Source organism: Rhinoderma darwinii, chromosome 1 (genome assembly GCF_050947455.1).
Source record: "Rhinoderma darwinii isolate aRhiDar2 chromosome 1, aRhiDar2.hap1, whole genome shotgun sequence".
Classification (NCBI taxonomy): Eukaryota; Metazoa; Chordata; class Amphibia; order Anura; family Rhinodermatidae; genus Rhinoderma; species Rhinoderma darwinii.
In genome coordinates this window covers 72,869,523-72,889,217 of record NC_134687.1, presented here as the reverse complement: position 1 = coordinate 72,889,217, position 19,695 = coordinate 72,869,523, and the positions used below count along the sequence as shown (strand labels likewise).

At 44.1% G+C, this 19,695-nt stretch overlaps 1 protein-coding gene across 2 annotated transcripts in view; it reads right to left on the bottom strand.

Moving 5' to 3' along the window:
* DCUN1D4 (defective in cullin neddylation 1 domain containing 4) overlaps nt 1-19,695 on the bottom strand; it is a 71,310-nt gene that overhangs the window by 17,824 nt on the left and 33,791 nt on the right. For both annotated transcript variants that reach the window (XM_075859643.1, XM_075859647.1), the window contains exons 3-4: nt 13,514-13,553; nt 12,545-12,659 (exon numbers count right to left, since the gene is read on the bottom strand). In XM_075859643.1, coding sequence (XP_075715758.1) covers nt 12,545-12,659; nt 13,514-13,553 — 155 coding nt within the window. The remainder of the gene's footprint in view (nt 1-12,544; nt 12,660-13,513; nt 13,554-19,695) is intronic.

The following is a 19,695-nucleotide window of genomic DNA, read 5'->3' as shown; positions in this document are numbered from 1 at the left end:
TACAAAACAGCCAATAAAAACGGACCTAGACGGCCGACACCCGAACACTGTTGTGTGTGAATAGAAACAACAGCAATCCTAGCGTGGTGTGGGGTGGGTAGGAGATGTGGGGTGGAATTGGGTAGCTGTAAAGGCGCCAAAAGCTAGCTACTCCCAGGAGTTAGGGCTAGTGTTTTTGAAGGCTCACAAGGCTGCATCGAAGATCTGATCTGAGGTCAGCGGACAGCTGCTGCCTTCTGGGCTCTCTGTCTCTTGGTGCCGGCCTTGGCGCTGCACTGAATATGACACAGGTGACATTACAATCTGTGTGTCAGACTTCAGCGTAGCGCTGAGGCCATAGCAGAGAAGGAGAGCCCTGACATGGTACACAACAAGAATCTAATCTATCATGTATCCAATCGATCACAAGCTATGCACCACTCTGATAAAATTGGCACATTTTCAGACCCTAGACTACCTTTTTGGTGGACCACTGTGGTAAACACTGATGTTAAAAAAACTGATGACAACTAATGACAACCGATGACAACTGATGGTTCTGTAGTAAAAATTGTGAAAAAGCCTGATGGCAAATGATACATTTTTGCATCAGTTGTAATCACTTGAGGGACAAAAAAAAAAACGGATGCCGATGCAACGGATATATGTGAGTGCACCCTTAGGGGCCGTTCACATATGTCCGGCGTCCGCTTCAGTTTACCTCCGGCGTGTTGAAGAAAAGCCAGAGGCAAACTGATGCTAGAACGGATCCCATAGCTTTCTATGGGATCTGTTCTGGCACAGGGGACATCAGTTGTGGCGCCGTACCTCCCTGGGAGCCGGATCCCAAAAAGTTACCTGTAGCGTTTTTGGTTCTAGCTCCCAGGGAGATCCGGCGCCACATCCTATCTATTGTGGCCAGATGAACGGTGCTGCTTCATCCACCTTCCGGCAGAACCCGGCTGAATCCCCGGTTATAGCATTGTGGGGATTCCGCTCTAGGCAGAGACCCGGACGACTACCCTCGCCACCAGGGGTAGGATCCGGCCGGTTGACCCCGGTTCTTCCGAACCGGTTGTTAAAAGGACATCCGGTTCACAGAACCAGGTGAAGCGGGAAACCGGGACCGCTCCCCTGCACTCAATTGTATCCACATCTTTAGGAAGCGGATACAATTGAGTAGCCTTTGCGCTGCCCTCGTGAGGCACAGAATGCCTCGCCATTCGGCGCTTTAGTGATAATGCAGTCGGCGCAATGACGTCATCGCGCCGCTGCATCGTTCCGCTGGAGAAGGACTACATCACTGGAGGATGGAGCGGCAACTCTGGGCAGTGTTGAGGGCCTTATATATAGGGGACTATATAGAGAACAGTAAGTACAGAACTACACAGGACTATATAGGTAACAGGAACTAAAGGGGACTATATAGGGAACAGTAACTACAGGGGACTATATAGGGAACAGTAACTACAGGGGACTATAGGGAATACTAACTACAGGGGACTATAGGGAATACTAACTACAGGGGACTATAGGGAATACTAACTACAGGGGATACTAACTACAGGGGATACTAACTACAGGGGATTCTATAGGGAACAGTAACTACAGGGGACTATATAGGGAACAGTAACTACAGGGGACTATATAGGGAACAGTAACTACAGGGGACTATATAGGGAACAGTAACTACAGGGGACTATAGGGAACAGTAACTACAGGGGACTATAGGGAATAGTAACTACAGGGGACTATAGGGAATAGTAACTACAGGGGACTATAGGGAATAGTAACTACAGGGGACTATAGGGAATAGTAACTACAGGGGACTATAGGGAATAGTAACTACAGGGGACTATAGGGAATAGTAACTACAGGGGACTATAGGGAATAGTAACTACAGGGGACTATAGGGAATAGTAACTACAGGGGACTCTATAGGGAACAGTAACTACAGGGGACTATATAGGGAACAGTAACTACAGGGGACTATATAGGGAACAGTAACTACAGGGGACTATATAGGGGGCACTAGCTACAGGGGCCTATATTGGGGCCCTTATCTACAGGGAACGTCTCAGGGGGCCCTATCTTACAGAGACAAACTTAAGTAATGACAAAACAATGCTCAAGCAATGCAGGGAGGGGCAGAGCCCTTCTTATAGTCCAGGGTGATCTGGGAAAAATCAGCTCAATCTAACACATGTGTGCGCTCTGGCTCCTTAAGGCTGGACTGAGCTCAAAAGCGCACCCTAGTGGTCACTGCGGAACAGAACGGCTGCATGTGCAGAGATCTCTGGAGTGAAGGGCGTCGACAGGATGGGAGGAGTTTGTGGTCAGCGACCACGGACGTTACATTGAGATGTGTTCTGGTGCTGTACGTACGTACTGAGCTTGGTTCTGGTGTTGCATTTATGTATTAAGCTTGGTTCTGGTGTTGCATTTATGTATTAAGCTTGGTTCTGGTGTTGCATTTATGTACGGAGCTTGGTTCTGGTGTTGCATTTATGTACGGAGCTTGGTTCTGGTGTTGCATTTATGTACGGAGCTTGGTCCTGGCACCATATCTGTGCATTAGCTGCCAGATCAGTCGTGGCTTACTCTGCACGCCGCACTGTCCTCCACTCTTCTCATGTGCACAAACTAACTAAATGGGCTGAGCAGGCTTAGGCGTGCTTCACACGACCGGGTCGTTCCCGAGCCCGAGTGTCGGCCGGTAAAATCGGCCATTTTGCCCGGCCGGTTTGCATTAAGTTTTGCATCCGTGCCGGGCCGGACAGATCCGGACAGTGACATCAGCGGCAACTCCTGAAGGGGAATCCCCATGTGTTCGGGGATTCCGCTTCAGGAGTTTCCCCTGATGTCACTGCCCAGATATGTACAGAGACATCATGCGCTCTGTCCAGGAGCGGAATCCCCGAACACACGGGGATTCCGCTCCTTCAAGGAGCTAAAGTGCGGCTAGCACATAGCAGAGCGGGCCAGGGTGCTTTTCAAGCAGGGGAAGGGAGCCAGCGCAGCGCTCCCTTCCACCTGCTGTACACCCCGGCCCTGCCACACAGTGTACAGCGATGCCATTCGTCAGAATGGCATCAACTCCTCCTCCTCACATGCACTCTGCACTGTGAGGAGGAGGAGATAGAGCGCCGGAAAACCCGGCCATCACTCGGGACACATCCCGGTGATGGCCGTGTATTACCCGGCCCCATAGACTTCTATGGGAGCCGGGCGAAGATAGAGCATGTCCTATTTTTTGACGGCCGGTTTTCCGGCCGTCAAAAAAAATTGGTCGTGTGAATAGCCCCATTAGGGGTCTATTATTCCTAATGCAGCCGGGTGCCGGCCGATTTATGAACGGCCGGCACCCGGCCAGGAAACCCTGCCGTGTGAATGAGGCCTAAGGATATTGAATGTTGCATATAAGTCTATACATAATGGGTGAGTTTAATATAATGTGGGGGTAGGTATGTATGCTTATGTAATTACATACATAGTGTCGCAATCCACACAAACATTCTGGACTATTTAGAGTCCACTTTAATATAGGCGGTACTTGGAATATCGTAATGGTTTCATTTTGTTAGAATCATTTTCAATGGCGCGATACACCGCGAAACCACCCCCCCCCTGTGCGGGGCGTATGTGTTTGTCCGCAAAACAGGGAACCTGTTAAAAATTTGGGACTGTGCCGGATTACGGGCGGTGTCCCGCTGCGCTGTGCGGCCAGTATCCCGCTGCTCCGTGCAGCCAGTGTCCCGCTGTCAACTGTGTTTGCGTCCTCAGGACGCAGACACAGTTGAACTTAATACTGAAGCAGGGAGCGATCAGGTCCCTGCTTCAGAATGAGTTCAGAGCGGTGGAGCAGAGGGAGCTTCTCCGCTCGCTGATAATTCCCCAGGCACAGTGCCTACTTTAAGCGCTGTGCTCGGGGAAGCACTTGACATCACTGTCCATATATGGACAGTGGCATCTGGGGGTCCTCCGAGAGGGAATCTCCAGCCACCGCGTCCATAATGCTCTGGCCAAGGATTCCTCTGCTAGACGGACCTTCAGTGGAACTATCTACAGGGGAAGGGAGGGTAGCACTATATACAGTGGGGTGGTGCTATCTACAGGTGGCACTGTGTGGCACCATCCATAGGGTGGCGCTGTGTGGCGCCACCCACAGGGGACGCTGTGTGGCGCTATATACAGGGGCATGTGTGGCGCTATATACAGGGGCATGTGTGGCGCTATATACAGGGGCATGTGTGGCACTATATACAGGGGCACGTGTGGCACTATATACAGGGGCACGTGTGGCACTATATACAGGGGCATGTGTAGCATTATCTACAGAGGGCACTGCGGTATTATCTACAGGGGGTGTGGCACTATATACATGGGCACATTTTCAGAGCCTAGACTACCATTTTGTGGACCATTGTGGTAAAAACAGATGGTAAAAGCTGATGACCACTAAAGACAACTGATGGTTTTGTAGTAAAAATCATGAAAAATCCTGGGATGACAACAGATACGTTTTTGCATCAGTTTTTGCATCAGTTGTAATCACTTGAGAGACAAAAAAAACTGATGCTGATACAACTGATATATGTAAACGCACCGTTACTGGGTACTAAACCCTCTAATTTAAATTTCTTTTTTCCATAATCTGAATTTTTATTAAGAATTTCAACAAGTACAGAGCAAACAAACTCAAGAAAAACATTTCAGTATACATACATGTTATTTTGCATTATCTATATTTCTCTCAGGTAAGATGTTAACATGTTTCCACATATTACCCACACACCTTACCCACAAATTCACCTCTCAGAATATAGGCATTGTCTCTATTTGATAAGGTTTCTTTATAAAAATATAATTAAAGCTTTGTGTAAGGTGTGTGTTATCCTTCCATTCCCACTAAAGGAGGGAGGAAGGAGAAAGGGAAGGAGAGAGATAGGGAAAGAACCCGGAAATAGAAAGAAAAGGTTCCCTTCTCCCAGACAGGAGCCCCCAATTTAGCAAACTGCTTCTGGCCGACCCCTCTATGGGGGGGGGTTCCGCCTAGCCATTTAGCAACGTGTGGACCAGATTTGAAGGTCGACCATGTACTCCACAGAGGAAGAACTGCACCAATGCGATCACTGTCCTCTGCAACCAGAGATTCCATTCGATATAAAGAGTCCATCTCCACTACCCATTCCACCACTGAGGGCGGCACGGTAGACTTCCAATGTCTAGGAATAACTGTTCGTGCCGCAGTCAGGAAATGCCTTAGCAGCCCCTTTCTAATACTCGGCAGAGGGCCCGGAATTAGAGATAGCAAATCCATTTGAGAAATGGGTACCAGCTGTGTACCTTCCACTTCTGTATAGATTTCAAAAATCGCTTTCCAGAAGGTCTGCAAAACGTGACATGACCACCAGATTGTTCCGGTCTCTGTCCCGCATCGCCAACACAAATCTGACACCTCAGGGTACATTCTGTTCAGATTCTGTGGGCAACGGTACCATCTAGTCAGGATTTTGAAGTTTCTTTCCTGTGCCTGACATGCTACCGGCATTTTGTGAGACAGAAAAAATATTCGATCCCACTCAGCCTGTGACAGGACTACTCCTAGTTCTCGCTCCCAAGTGCTGACGTATGCAGGAGGCTGGTCATCACCGGCCTCTAAAAGTAAGGTATACAGGTTAGATATCACCCGATCCGGAGGCTCAGTTTGAAGCAACGACTCAAACGCTGTGCTAGTGCCGATATGTATCCCACCCGGTAGCGCCGAGCGTAAAAAGGTGGACAATTGGGCATGCTCCATCCAGGAAAGCTTCCTCCCCGGGCAAGTTCCTCGCAACTCGGACCAAGAAGGGAGCCTCCCCCCTCCGACATTACCTGACATAATCTCGTGTTTTCAGAAGAGGACCAAATCATAAATTCTTTCTTATTGACGGCTGGTAAAAATTCCGGGTTATCAAACAGCGGGCTAAGGAGTCCGGGTCTATGTGAAAGGCCCTTTCTAACCATCAGTCTGTCCCATAGAGTGAGGCAGTGCTGGGTCAGCAAGGGCAAGGTCGCAAGTGCCGGCCTATAATCAGGAAGAATCCATGGCAGCGATCTAAGTGAGAGCGCGACTATAGATTGCTCAATCCCTACCCATTGTTTCTTGGGTCCATTATGAAACCAGTCCACCACCCTTGCGAGTACTGCGGCCTGATGGTAAGTGACCAAGTCCGGGAGTTCCGCTCCCCCCTTCAGTTTTGGACGGGATAGTGACTTCATATTAAGGCGTGGCCTCAATGTGCCCCACACAAATTTCCGAAAAGCTTTCTCCAATGCCTTAAAAAATGTTCCGGGGACTAATACTGGGAGAGCCTGAAACAGATATAAAAACCGAGGGAGGATGTCCATTTTGATTGCATTGATGCGGCCAAACCATGAGAGCTGCGCTCGATCATATGAAAGTAGATTTTTAAGAGTGGCTTGTAGTAACTGCTGATAATTGAGAGTGAAAAGATCCACCAGATCCCTGGGAATCTGAACTCCCAAATATTTGATAGACCTCGCCTGCCATTTAAAATTAAAGGATGACTTTAAAAGCTCCAGTGTCTCAGAAGATAAGGAGATGTTGAGTGCTTCAGTTTTCGTATAGTTTACTTTAAAGTTGCTGACCTGGCCAAATACTTTGAATTCTCTAATGAGTACTGGTAGGGAGATCACCGGGTTTGTCACGAAGAGCAAGAGATCATCCGCATATAGGGCCAATTTATGACAATCTCTACCTATTTCTATCCCAGTTATATCTGGGGAATTACGTATAGCCACCGCCAAGTGTTCCATCGTGATGACATAAAGCAATGGTGACAAGGGGCATCCCTGTCTAGTGCCGTTAGCAATCGAGAATGTTGTGGAAAGTATTTAGTTTGCCCTAACCTTTGCAGTAGGTGTCTGGTATATGGACAGTATCTTATCTAGCATAATGGGGCCGATCCAAACCTGGGTCAACGCCGACTTCAGGAACCCCCAGTGTACCCGATCGAAGGCTTTTTCCACGTCAACCGATATTAAACATGTGGGTAGCGACTTTTTCTGGACGTAGGAGATTAAGAGGGTAGTTTTATTGGTGTTATCCCTAGCCTCTCTATGTCGAACAAATCCCGCCTGATCTCCGTGAATACAACGTGGTAGGAGTGGGGCTAGTCTATTAGCAATAGCCTTAGAATAATGTTTTACATCTACATTTATCAGGGAGATTGGACGGTAGTTAGAACATGCCGAGGGATCTTTCCCTGGTTTGGGGCTCACAGTGATGGTTGCCGCCAACGTTTGCGGAGTGAATGGCACGGAGGTTGTAACTGCATTATATACCTTAGTCATATAGGGGAGAAGTTTATTAACAAAGGTTTTGTAAAAGGATGCCGGGAATCCATCCGGACCCGGACTTTTACCCGCTGGAGCTGACTTTATGATTGCCTGTATTTCAGATTCCGAGAAGGCCTCCCCTAGTGAGGCCGTCTCGGTCTCCTCCAAAGTCGGCAGCGCCGTCTGTTCAATATAGGAATCAATCCTCCGTTGAAGGGCACTTGGAGACATGTCCGCCAAAGGCCCCCTGAGGTTGTATAGGGCCTGATAGTAGTCCTTAAATGTATTAACAATGTCTTCTGGCTTATGTTTGACCTCACCCGGTGTTGTTTTTATTGCCGGTATAAAGGATTGAGGGGCCCGTGGGTGTAAGGAATTAGCTAATGCCCTCCCGCATTTGTTAGAATGTTCATATGCAAAACGCCTCATCCGGTCTCGAAACGACGCATGCGCCTGATCTAATAAATTCCTCAGCGAATTTCGAGCTTCTAGTAGCTCTGCTAAAGTCTGGGGGAGTTGGGACTGCTTGTGAGTGGTCTCTAAAGTCTGTATCTCGGACAAGAGCTTATCAATTTTGAAAGCCCGTTCCCTCTTCAATCTCGAGCCTTGCTGTATAAATATACCTCTTAATACACTTTTCAACGCCTCCCACTGAACCGGCAGAGGGGTGGAGTCCTCCTCATGATGCTCCAGAAACTCCGAGATGGATTTGTTAATTGCCGTTTGGCAAACCGCATCCCGTAAAAGATGGGGGTTCAACCGCCAGTGCCATTCCCGCTGTTTAGTATCTGGGAAGATAAGAGACAAGTAAACCGGCGCATGATCCGCCCAAATCATAGTTCCAATCTGGGACTTCGGGGACCAGGAAAGTAGATGATGACTAATAAGAAACAAATCTATCCTGCTGTACATGTCATGTACTGGAGAATAAAAGGTGTAATCCCGTGTTTGGGGGTTGAGGATCCGCCAAATGTCCACCATTTGCATACCAAACAGTTTAGATTTAAGGGAAGCCAATTGAGAAGCGGGAACCGAGGATCTGCCCGAGGAGGAGTCTGCAACCCTGTCCATTGTGAAATTAAAGTCTCCTGCAGTTACCAATAGGCCTTCTGCAAATTTGGAGAGTTCCGTTAAGTAACTCCTGCATACGCGCACCTGGTCATGATTAGGAAGATACAAGTTCGCCACAGTGAACAGCCGCTCACATATTTGAAGCTTCAAAATACATAACGCCCCTGAGAATCATATTGGGTAGCAACAACCGAGACCGGAAGAGATTTATGTATGGCTATACTCACTCCTCTGGATTTCGCGTCAGGGTTGGTACTATGGAACCACTGCGTATAGTATCGATGTTTCAGGGTGGGCACATGGTCGGTCCTGAAATGTGTCTCCTGCAAAAGTAAAATCTGAACACGTTGTTTGTGCATATGATGTAGAATTTGCGTGCGTTTTTGCGGGGTATTAAATCCCCGAACATTTAATGAGCAACATTTTAAAGGCTCCATCTGGGAAAGAGGAAGGGTAAGAGGAGACAACAAAAGAAAGAGTAAGTGAACTAATGGATTCACTACAGACAGTGATCCAGCCCCAAAACTACTCTGTTTAGGGGAAAGAAATTAAAGTAAAGTGTTCAACCGAACACGCCCTAAGTGTGGGTTTGACTGGACTGTGGAAGAAGGAAGCTCCCAACCAACTCCCAAATGCCCGACTCCTTGTATAGACACACATGTATATTATCACATTATCACACAACAATGAACCAACAGCCCGTAACTGGCTCTTATAAGCCTAGCACCATTGATCTTCCTTAAGGGAATCCGCCCCTTAGTTACTATAACCTGTATTGTGTCTAAATGGTTCTCCTTACCATATAGGTACGTATATCCACTGCTATTCCGACTATACCGCCATTTATATAATCCCGACTAGGTTCTCAGGTTCTCATCCTGGGGGGGGGGGGGGGCTTGGTGTGTCACTCCCAAGCCTATCACGCTGGATCTATTTATATGCCATTAGCTCCATCAACTCCCTCCCACCACATCTCGGGGGTCTGCAGACATAATGCGAGGTGATCCCCATAGACCCAATTGACCCCTTGTCAGAGAGGAGGAATGCATCCCTGATCCCTTACTTGTTGCTTGTTCTAATCTGTAATGCACACATAAATCCCCAATGCAGTCCCCTTCCCCCACCTCTCCAATGCAGCATTTTAGAACATAAAACAGTAAAAAAGTAACCCCAACCACTCCTTGTCAGCGGAGTGTTCCAGCATCCTATTCCAGAAATCTTGACCTGGTCAGGCCCGACTTCGAGGTAGCCACCATCTGTGCTTCATCTAGACAGTTCTGCAGGGCAGGCCAGTCTTGTAATATGTCTGGCAGGGGGGGCAATTTCTCGGGACCCGTGGAACTGAGTCCAACATATACGACCATGGCTGTCTTAACCGCTGTATAACTCAGTAAGACTCCATAAAGGCCGCCGGCGACGCATCAACGGAGCAATCTCAAGATTCCTGAGAGTCATGCGCGGGAACTCCTGGGCCCTGCATTCTTCTGCGTCTCGCAGGGGTCGAGGAGTGATCCATCCGGTGATTTCGTCTTGGTGTGCGTTGTGGCATGGGAGGAAAATACGGCCACTCTGGGATGGAAATCTGTGGGAGATCTAGTGCCGCGAGGAAATCAGGAATATCTTCCGGTGAATAGACTGTGTACAAAGAAGATCCCCGGCGAACTTGCAGTTGGAAGGGGTATCCCCATGAATACTGGATATCTTTTTCCCTGAGTGCTACTAATAGGGGTCTCAGAGCTCTCCTTTTTGCTAAAGTGGAACGAGAAAGATCCGCCAATAATTGCACTGGAGCCCCGTCAAAGTCCAGTGTACCCCTGTTACGGGCTTGCCTCATGATAGATTCCTTAAGTTGGAAATAGTGGATTCTATACACCACATCACGCGGTCTGGCCAAATCCGTGCTTTTTGGGCCCAGGGTGCGGTGAGCTCTATCAATTTCCACCGGAGAATGCGCAGGTCTTTCCAGCAACATGTTAAATATCCCCTGCAACGTGTGAACGAGATCCTGGGGCCCCGTAGCTTCTGGGATACCCCTGACTCTAATATGGTTTCTCCTATTTCTGTTCTCTGCATCATCCGCCATATCAAACAGCATTTGTATATGTGTAGAGTGTTGATCCAATAAAATTTGTTGAGAGGCCTGATGCTGCTGCAGCTCCTGTGTTTGCACTTCAATAGCTTCCACCGATTCATTAATATGTGTAATGTCCTCTTTTAGGGAACGGATCTCGTTTTTGCATACCGCTTCAAGGCGGGAAATGTAGCCCTCCATATCTTGTTTAGTGGGTATGGCCGCCATTTGTGTCATTAATGCCTGCAACTCAGGGCTCATACTACGGTGTAATATCGGGTTAGAGGCTGACTCACCCCTCTGAGGTTCCAACGAGCTATCCTGCGGCTGGTCTGGAGGAGTTGCCGTTCCCCGAGGCGGCGTCCCTGAGGTGCCAGTGCGGTCCGCCATCTTGGAAAGCCGGGCCGGAGATGCAGGCAGGCCTGAATCCGCGAAATAATGAGGTATACCGCTCCTCGTTCTTGTCTGATCGCTTCTTGCGGGTGTCGGGGGTTTGGTGCGTGATCCCCTTCGCATTAGTGCGATGTGTGTCGCAAATAGACGCTGTTAATCGGGTTTGGGAGCAGTCGGAGAGCAGGAGCTCTTACACCAGGCGTCTCACCAGTTCCATGTCCAGGCCACGCTCCCCTCTAATTTAAATTTCACTCAATTTAAATTAGCTCACTTTATCTTGCTCGCGGCCAGAATCCGTATCGCTTTTATATCCTCCTCCCATTTCTCCTAACATGTTGTATCTTATTGCTCGGTGACAGGATATTTACTTCATGACATTTGACTGTTAAAAATAGACAGGAACGATATATACAACTAATGTGAGTGGAATGCAAATAGGAACGGTTTCGGAAAAATATTTCCTCTGTTTCAAACCCTGACAGATCTTCTCTTGTAACGCCATTGTTTCAAGATCTTTTTATTGCAGACATTTTATTAAGTCTGATTAATGTGTAATCCTTTTCTACTTTAGGTTTGTATTTCAAATCAGCATGCATAGTGGAAATGTTTTTGTATTTTATTTCTGAAAGCGAAAAGTCAATAAATACTTTTGAAACTAAAAATGTACTGGCCTAAAACTACTAACCACATATTTTGTGCGTCCTTACGGATGCAAAAAACACTCATTGACTTCAATGTTAACATATGGCATAGAAAACATGCTTAGAAATTACGTGATTTATTTTTTTTCATTTAATTATGCGCGCGTAAACAAACAAAACATTAAAGTCCATTAAAAGCTTTAAAACAAGCTTTTTTTGAACGCGTGTGTACATGGCCTTATAAGCAATCGGAAAACGTAATTTTGCAATAGGACCCTACCTAACTGAACAGACTCAGTCCCAGACAACGCATATAGCAAATGAAGAGCAGGTCTAGTTTGTGCTCATTAAGGGAAAAAAAACAACGTACAAAAACACCTTACAAGGTCAATTCACATTAATGTTCTGGTAGAAACCCTACTACTATTACACCAGAAAAAAAACACATGTATATACACATGTAAACTTTCTTCGTCTTAGGAACATTTTCTTGGAACTGCCTCTATATATTGAAGTCAAAAGGAAAAGCTGTGAACAAAGTAGAGCAAAAGCAGCACTAACAGGGAATACCTTAATTTATATACTTTTTTTTTTAAAAAAAAGGCAAAAATACGTGGATAGGGATAGGATTTCATAAAATGCCAGCCACTACAGTGTAACAACTGGCCTTTACTGCAGCAGGGGGAATACACCCTCAGGCCAGGTTCAGGCGGTCGCAATGCAGCGTCCATATTTTCCAACAACAGTGCACAGACATCCTTTGGTTTTACTGGACCGAACTTGGAATCCTATGGTGATCAAAGATTAGTTCAGTAGAATGCGGGAGGTCCGGGATATACGCACGCTACAATGCACCGGATTACGGCCGACCGAAACCGGCCTTAGAGGGTCTAAGAACAGATAGTATTTCCCCTTATGACTGCATGAGCAGCAATAGTTTTAGATATGATAAGGATCATGGAAATTATAGTTTTTCGGTGAAAAAATCAAACAAAATATTAAATGCTGGAAATATTGTGAAAAAATAATACGGCTGTTAATCTCCTACCCATCATGTCTACTTTTCTTAGCCAATAAGTCATCTCCAGCAGCAGGTCTTCTCTTTTTTCGTGGGGGCATAGTTTTAGTAAAGCAGTCGGAGGTACTGCAGGAACGCAGACTTCCTGAAAAGAAATAAGAAATATTTTTTCTATCTAATGGTTATGTACTACACATTTATAGCCATACATATCCTGACAACAGATGGAAGAAAATAAACCATGCTAGGTCCCCATTGTCAGAGATTTGATGTGTTAGCAGATCATTTACAATTTACTGTTGAGCAAGAAGACCATTTACACTTTTTTTGCGGACATGTATGCAAGAACTTCTATACATCTATAATTATGGAAATGATCTCTATACAGCACTAAGAGAAATGGAGTGTTACTGTAATAAGGCTCCTGTTCAAAATAACATTAGTGTCAGTTCCGTCAGGTTCAGGTTGTTTATGATGGCAAGACGATAGTAGTCTGCAGAGTCAACGGGATCTGTTGCCCAACGGAACGGCTATATTAATAACGGAAACCACTATGCTAGTATGAACAGAGCCAAACATCATTACGGGTGTGTTCTATTATTTTATTTTTTCTCATATCCATATATATTTGTATTATACAATATTTTATCTTATGTTATGTACACTTTTGAAGCCGAAGATTTTTTTTTTAAATAAATTTGTTATTTCAAACAACTTTTAAAATAGTTTGACATTTTTTTTTTACCTATTAAGATACAGCTTCTATTTATCCTCTATACATAGAAACTGTATCCTGCCACCAAAGACGATTCTCAAAAAGCAAAAATTTTTGTTAAAAAAAAAAAAATTATGTCAAAGTTGTTTCAAATCAAATAAAACATTGATTTAAAAAAAAAACAAAAAAAACATTTTGCTTAACAAATGTACATAGCCTTCAACTATTTATAGGAAAATGGGGTAAGGAACATTCGAAAAAAATAAATTAAAAAAAAAGTCTACCTGTCTGGTGATCGTCTTGACCTGCGTCTTCTGCCAAATTCTGCAAATGGGATATGAAAAATTAACCTAATAATCTAGGGACAGTTCTCAATGTACATCTACACAACGGATTATCAGTGTCACTTATATGCTTCAATGTGATCTAGTTGATGATGCAATGACGAGTCAGAATTACACCTGGCACTACTCCTTGCCAAGAAGGTTGATGAAATGGTTGGGTGCTTTTATTTAGTATTTTATAACAAAACAAAGAAAGATAAATTACAATAAAACAGACATATCAGATTTATACAGTCGCGGAGTAAAGTTGCGTTCACATCTGCGTCAGGGCTCCGTTCCGACGGAGCCCTGACTGACACAAACGGAAACCATAGGTTTCCCATCACCATTGATTTCAATTGTGACGGATCCGGTGCAAACGGTTTCCGTTTGCCTCCGTTGTGCAAGGGTTCCGTCAATTGACGGAATCAATACCGTAGTCGACTACGCTATTGATTCCGTCAAACTATGGTTTCCGTTTGTGTCAGTCAGGGCTCCGTTCCAGCAAAAAGCTCAAACGGAAAGTCGAAACGGAGACCTGACACAGATGTGAACGCAGCCTATTACATGGAGTAAAGGAGAAAACGGTCAATACACAGGTACAGTAGTAGATTAGCGACAAAGGAACTATTTACAAGTAATATCCCAGTTATACAGCAATACATCCAGACAACACACTCACACGCATAGACCGTATACAACACCCTAAACGGATCTAGATGTTTTTAAACTTTTATACCGGGTAAATTCGGTTTCCGGAGTTTTCAGTCAAGTGGACCAAATCTTGGACCAAATCTTTTCAAGTTTCACCAAGCAATTCATAGTCATATAAAGTATCTTGTAGCATGGAATGTAGGACTTGACACACTTGCCAAGAGGGTGCTCTGGGAAATTCAAAGTGTGTATTCACGAAAAGCCGTACTGCAGACGATGCGCGTACCTTAACCCCTATCCGCACGAGTAAGTAACTGTACGTCGTCGCGGGAGGTTACTTCCCGCACGACGACGTACAGTTACTGAGTTTTTCCCGGTGCACACTCCACTCCTCTCTCGCTGGCCAGTGGTCCTTTGCCGTTGATTTTGGTGAATTAACCCCTTAAATTCAGCGATCAGTTGCAATCGCCGAATTTTAGGGGTTTCTAGCATATCGGCAGACCCCGGTCCGAAATCGCGGGGTTTGCCGATAGTTAGTATGGCAAACGGAAGCCAAACAATGGCTTCCGTGTCTGCCTTGGACGGAAGCCCATCAGGACCAACCTTCGGCTGGTCCTGATAGGCTTCCTGTCAGAGTGACAGGAAGTCACTGTGTCATTCCCGATGCACACTATCGGCGACAAGGTGTGCATCGGGAACTTGGAGATCAGCTGTCCCCGACAGCTGACACTCCAGTGTTGCCGACCAGCGGCTCATTGCCTCTGATTTTGGCAATTAACCCGTTACATGCGGGGCTCGATTGCAATCGTGGGGGCTGCTGATGCTTGTGATGGCATCCGGAGGCCAGGCAACGGCCTCCGGGTCTGCCATGAATGGAAGCCTATGAGGACCAGCCTCTGGCTGGCCCTCGTAGACTGTCAGAGTGACTGTGACGTCACCCTGACAGTTGGAATACGTTACACTACCTAGGTAGTGTAATGTATTCTAGCAGCGATCAGAGCTGCAGGTAAAAAAATAAAGTGTAAAAAGTAAAAAAAAAAGTTAATACAAATGTTTTATAAAAGTGTAAAAATAAAAGGTTTTTTTTCCTATAATAAGTCATTTATTATAGGGAAAAAATGAAAACGTCAAAAAAAAGTGCACATATTTGGTATCACCGTGTTCGGAACGACCCAAACTATGAAACTATAATGTTAATTTTTCCGCACGGTGAACGCCGCAAACAGAATAAAACAGAAAACGGTCAGCATCGCTATTTTTTGGTCACAACCCCTCCCAAGATATAAAATAAAAAATTATCAAAAAGTCGCATTTACCCCAAAATGATACCAATAAAAACTACAACCCGTCCCGCAAAGAACAAGACCTCCCAGAGCTATTTTGACGGAAAAAAAAAATAAATAAAATAAAAAGTTACAGCTCAGAATTGCGTGTCTCAGAAAATAAATTATTTTATGGAAGCATAATTTTATTGTGCAAACGCTGCAAAACTTAAAAAAAACTATACACATATGGTATCGGCGTAATCGTACCGACCGGCAGAATAAATTAAAACATAATTTATTGCGCACGGTGAACGCTGTAAGAAATAAAGAATTTAAAGCGCCAAAATCTTTGTTTTTTGGTCACCTTAGCTCTAAAAAAGATCCTGTGGGGTCAAAATGCTCACTATACCCATAAAAAAATTCCTTGAGGGGTGTGGATTCCAAAATAGGGTTACTTTTGGGGGGTTTCCACGGTTTTGGTCCCTCCGGGGCGTTGCAAACCCGACATGGCACTGAAAACCAATCCAGCAAAATCCGCGCTCCAAAAGGCGCTCCTTCCCTCCTGAGCCTTGCTGTGGGTCCAAACATCAGTTTATGACCACATATTGGGTATTGCCCTAATCGGGAGAAATTGCTTTACAAATTTTGGGGTGCTTTTTCTCCTTTATTCCTTGTAAAAAAGAAAAAATTCTATGTTTCCACAGAAAAATAGGTGATTTTCATCTTCGCAGACTAATTCCACTAAATTCTGCAAAAAAGGGTTAAAATACTTTCTGAATGTGGTTTTGAATACCTTGAGGGGTGCAGTTTTCAAAATGGGGTGATTTATGGGGACTTTCTAATATATAGGGCCCTCAAAGCCACTTCATAACTGAACCGGTCCCTGAAAAAATTTCCTATTTAAATTTTCTTGAAAATATGAGAAATTGCTGCTAAAGTTCTAAGCCTCGTAACGTCCTAGAAAAATAAAAGTACGTGAAAAAAATGATGCAAACATAAAGTAGACATATGGGGATGTCAACTAGTAACTATTTTGTGTGGTATTACTATCTGTTTTACAAGCAAACATTTAAATTTAGAAAAATGTAAATTTTTGCAAATTTTTGCTAAAATGTGACATTTTTCACAAATAAATATTGAATTTATCCACCAAATTTTTCCACTAACATAAAGTACAATATGTCACGCGAAAACAATATCAGAATCGCTTGGATACGTAAAAGCATTCCGGAGTTATTACCACGTCAGATTTGAAAAAATCATCTGTGTCCACAAGGCCAAAACACGCTGTGTCCTAAAGGGGTTAAGATCCCCAAATTGAGGGCCTTTTATAAAGGCAGATATTCTGCCCGTTAAATTAGCGCTGATCAATAGTACAGCATGTCGATCAGAGCTCGTTTGCTCCATTCAAACTAAGTAATCATCGGAATATATTGTTAATACATCCCCATATGCTTGCATCTCGTCAGCAGCGCATCCCTTATTTAAACAGGTAAACATGCTGGCAAGCGACCATTTTTCTTGCTGCATAAAAGATATGATCAGCCGAGCATTTGCTCATTTTTCGGCTGATCGTTGCCCTATTTGCACAAGGCAACGATCAGGAACATTTGTTCGTATGAAGGCCCGCTCGTCCTCATTGTAAAAGGGCCTTTAGGGAGACCAAAAGTTGATTACAAAGACTCCAATAGGGGTAGACTGGAGGAGTCAGGGAAGAGTTGTTCAAGGTATTTACCACAATCTATCACGATAGGCACCAACTATGATATACATTTACGCCAAATGTCAGTAAGGGGTAATATTAAATAGAATTTATACGATTTAACCGTCTCCCAACAGATCAGAGGGATATGAAAAGTGGAATATTTAGCCTACACATGTAAGGTGATTCAATAAAGAGACATTCTGGGTCCTATAATCTTGTACCAGCTAGACAGAAGCATTATCACTTTTCAACTAACCCTAAGGCCAAGTTTACACTTGTGTTGTATAATCCGTTACAATCCGTTTGAATCGTTTTTTCATTGAAACCAATGATAACAATAACCCATCCATAGACATCCATATTTTTTTTTAACTGAGAAAAAGTCCTGTACTCTGCACTTTTATCTCGGTCAAAAAAAAGGATGACTAACAAAATGGACGCGAAGGGACGCTAATTCATTTCAATGGGATTTTTAACGGATCTGTTTTAATCCGTATTCTGACCTAAATACGGATCAAAGTAACGGATTACACAACGCAAGTGTGAACTTCGCCTAAAGCTGGGTTGACACTGCGTTTTTGTTCCATTTGTAACATACGTTTTTTTTGTTTTGGTAGGTAAACTCCAATGTCTCTTAACCCCTTAAGGACGTGGACTAGTTGGCACAAACCGGACGCAGACCCATTTCTCAAATCTGACGTGTCAATTTATGTGGTAATAACTTTGGAATGCTTTTATTTTTTTCAAGCGATTCTGAGATTGTTTTCTCGTGACACATTGTACTTTAAACTCTTCCCGACATTTGACGTATGATTACGTAATAGCCGGGTAGGAGAAGTATGGAACAAGCTCACGGTGTGAACCCGCTCAACACGATGCGGGTGTCGGCTGTATGTATGGGTGCCGAAACTTCACAGTAACGAGCGGGATCATGCTCGAGCGCGATCCTTCTCAATAGTGACCGCGGTATTTAAATAGTTAGAAAAAAGGGGCGACCCCCTCTAGCAGCTCATCTCCCACATAAAATGGAATAAAAAGTGATGAAAACGTTGCATGTACCGCAAAATAGTATCATTAAAAACGACAGCTTATCCCGCAAAAAATAAGCCCTCATACCACTTAATCGACTGAAAAATACAAAAGATATGGCTCTCAGAATTTGGCGACATAAAATAAATGTAATTTTTTTACACGTAGTTTCTTAAAAGTTATAAAATATATTAAAAAAACGATATATATATATATATTATATATATTTATTTATTTATTTGGTATCGCCATAATCGTATTGACCTTCAGAAAAAAATTAACATGCTGTTTTAATTGCACAGTGAATTCCATAAAAACGAAGCGCAAAAAACAAATGGAGGAATCAGTTTTTTTTTTTATTTTCTACCCCACAATTTTTTCCCGTTTCCTAGTACATTATTTGGCACAATAAATGGCGCTACGAAAAACTACAACTCGTCCCGCAAAAATGAAGCCCTCATAGGACTATAGCGACGGAAAATGAAAAAAGTTATGACTTCTTAAAATCTGAAACAGATAGTAATACCACTCAAATAGTCGCTAATTACCATTTCCCATATGTCTACTTTATGTTTGCATCGTTTTTTGAACGTCCTTTTATTTTTCTAGAACGTTACAAGGCTTAGAACTTTAGCAGCAATTTCTCATTTTCAAGAAAATTTCAAAAGCATCTTTTTTTGTTTGAGGACCAGTTCAGAAGTAGCTTTGATGGCCTTATATATTAAAAACTCCCCATAAATCACCTTATTTCAAAAACTACACCCATCAAAGTATTCAAAACAGCATTTAGAAAGTTTCTTAACCCTTTAGGCATTTGACAGGAATTATTAAAGCAAATTGGAGGTGAAACTGACAAATTACATATTTTTTTTGCAGAAAACCTGTTTTAATCCATTTTTCTCTGTAAGGGTATGTTCACACGCAGAGTCAAAAACGTCTCACAATACGGAGCTGTTTTCAAGAAAAAACAGCTCCTGATTTTCAGACGTTTTTTTGTGCCACTCACGAATTTCGCTGCGTTTTTCACAGCCATTTTTGGAGCTTTTTTCAATAGAGTCTATGGAAAACGGCTCCAAAAAAACGGCCCAAGATGTGTCCTGCACTTTTTTCGTGGCAGTTTTTTTCCGCGTAAAAAAACGGCGCGAAAAACGCTCCGTCGGTAAAACGGCTGAAAATAGGCCATGTGAACATACCCTAATACAGAAGGTTTTACCAGAGAAACGCAACTCAATATTTATTGCCCAGATTCTGCAGTGTTTAGAAATACCCCACATGTGGCTCTAATGTGGTAATGGACTGAAGCAGCGGCCTCAGGAGAAAATGAGCATCTAGAGGATTTTGGGGGCTCTTATTAGAATGTTTTAGGCACCGTCAGGTTTGAAGAGGTCTTGTGGTGCCAAAACAGTGGAAACACCCCCAAAAATACACCATTTGGCAAACTACACCCCTCAAGGAATTTATCAAAGGGTTTAGTGAGCATTTTGACCCCA